The 2038-nt window shown below is 53.6% G+C and overlaps 1 protein-coding gene across 3 annotated transcripts in view; it reads right to left on the bottom strand.

Moving 5' to 3' along the window:
* FCGBP (Fc gamma binding protein) overlaps positions 1–2038 on the bottom strand; it is an 83557-nt gene that overhangs the window by 38337 nt on the left and 43182 nt on the right. For all 3 annotated transcript variants that reach the window (XM_033845232.2, XM_073795865.1, XM_073795866.1), the window contains one exon: positions 997–1053. In XM_033845232.2, the coding sequence (XP_033701123.1) occupies positions 997–1051 (55 nt within the window). In that variant the 5' untranslated portion in view covers positions 1052–1053. The remainder of the gene's footprint in view (positions 1–996; positions 1054–2038) is intronic.

Genomic DNA, 2038 nt, shown 5'->3' on the forward strand with positions numbered 1-2038 from the left:
TGAAACAGAACTGTGCAGCTAGAGCATTCACATGCCATGGGAAGTGGGGTGTTGCTATTAGCTTTAATCTGTTGTTATGATGATGGCTTATGGGCTCTTTCTTAAAAATGTCAGATCTTACCATTTTTTCAAGAGAAACTGGATATCTGAATTTCCATGTGAAATCTCCAATCCAGAACTGTTTTAAGTAAGCACTATGGGGCCCAAACTGGCTGGATTCAGGTGCCAGTCTGTGATTTCTGTCTTCATAGGATTAGGGGTGTATGTGAAGGGGAAAAGGGGATTATGGGAGTATGGACAAAATGTCTCCTAGAAATAGAGAGGAGCGGGGACTTTTCAACACCTCAATCTAGGAAAAGATTCTCCAGGGCTGAGAAGAGAGAGGGGGAGGGAGAGAGATCACTTTACAGGATCTTGGAGAGAGTTGTGGTGGTTATAGGACTGTCTGCTGAATGAGGGGAGCCTTGAAGGACATCCCAGTGTCCCATGGGGCCAGGGGATCAGGGGCAATGAATGTTTCTAAAGTAACCTAAATAGATGTTCACTGGTAAAGAGGGCCGGCATGTCCCATCCCTCCCCCCAAACTTTGGCTTTACCTAAGACTCTAGTTCTGGACATAACCCTATAATTGGGCACCAAATCCCCCCAGCCCCCCGCCAAGAAAGACTTTAGTGAAATTTTCCATCGCCTCAGCAGAATGAGGCTCTAAGTCAAAACTTTAGTTGAGCTGCAGAAAATCAAGAAAGTAGTAGTTCTTACCTACTTGAATATGGGGACTAAAGTTTTTACCTGTTTCCCTCTGGAACAGAGAGAGAATGGGTGAATTCCACCACATTTCTCTGCAGGACTTAAAGGGTCTCTCTCCCATCTCAGCTAGCCTGGGGTGACACTGGGAGATGTGTTTGTGGAGGGGGCTCAAATGGAGGGTGCTGACCCAGGCAGGTAGAGTTCTTCAGACTGGAACCAGGACATAGATGGGATTTTGGTCTGACTTACCCCACAGGAGGGTTGCTCCGGCCCAGAGCAGCCACCAGCTCCGCAGAGAACCCATGTCTGCAGTGGAGAAAGAGAGGGGGTCATAGGAGGCGGTCTGCCCCTCCTGCCAGAGGACAAAAGGGCCCAGTCTCAGGACAAGGGCTGCCTGGGCACCAGGAAGGCTGAGGTGGGCTGAATCCAAGGGCCAGTGTGTGTGTAAGGGGAATTGGACATCTGGTGGGCCTGGGGGCTGGGCAGGGAGGGCAGGAGAGAGGTAGGATAGGGAGTTGGATGTCCAGTGGGTCTGCGGGGTGTGGGATGGGGAGGCCTAGAGCCAGGGGCAAGGGTAGGGGACCTGATGTCCCACTTCCAAAGGGGATGCAGCCTCTCTCACCTGCAGGTTCCCGGAGCTGCAGGACTAGCCCCAGGTTCCCTGGGCCGGGCTATATAGTGGAGTTTCTGGACTCCTCAGGCCACGCCCTGGGCCACCTGCCAGGCAGATGATGCCAACTTCTCGGAGGAGGCTGCTGATCCCAGGGCCAGCTGGAATGGGGCCCCTGAGGGCCTGAGAAGGGTGGAGGGCAAGCTTGAATGCCTGAGTCCTGAGAGGGGTGTGAGAACAGCTGGTGGCTGTGCCTGGGGAGCCTGCTGGAAACGTCAGTCCTGGAAGGGTGGTGTCCCTGAGAGAAACAGCTGGGGAGCAGGGTGCTGAGGGCCTGGAGCTGGGTCCCCAGGGGGTGCGGAGCAGGAGTCGAAGGTGGCATTTGGTCTTGTTTGCTGGTTCAATGGCTACATTTTTTTCCTTTGTCTCCTGCCAGGAACAACAGTGAAGGACCCACATCCGGGTCCCCACCCCCTACAAGCTGTTCCCTGGTCCCCAGCCACACATATCCTCTTTCCAACCACTCAGGGTGGGGGGCAGGTGTCTGACGTGTGCAGGAACCTGAGCACCTGACTCAGGACTTTGTTGTGGGACACAATACCTCCACCCCCAGACCAACAGGGCCTCCTGGGTACCTAATCTGCAAAATAGGAACATCAAAACTAGCTTCACTGGGCTTAC

Source organism: Tursiops truncatus, chromosome 19, assembly GCF_011762595.2.
Source record: "Tursiops truncatus isolate mTurTru1 chromosome 19, mTurTru1.mat.Y, whole genome shotgun sequence".
Taxonomy (NCBI): domain Eukaryota; kingdom Metazoa; phylum Chordata; class Mammalia; order Artiodactyla; family Delphinidae; genus Tursiops; species Tursiops truncatus.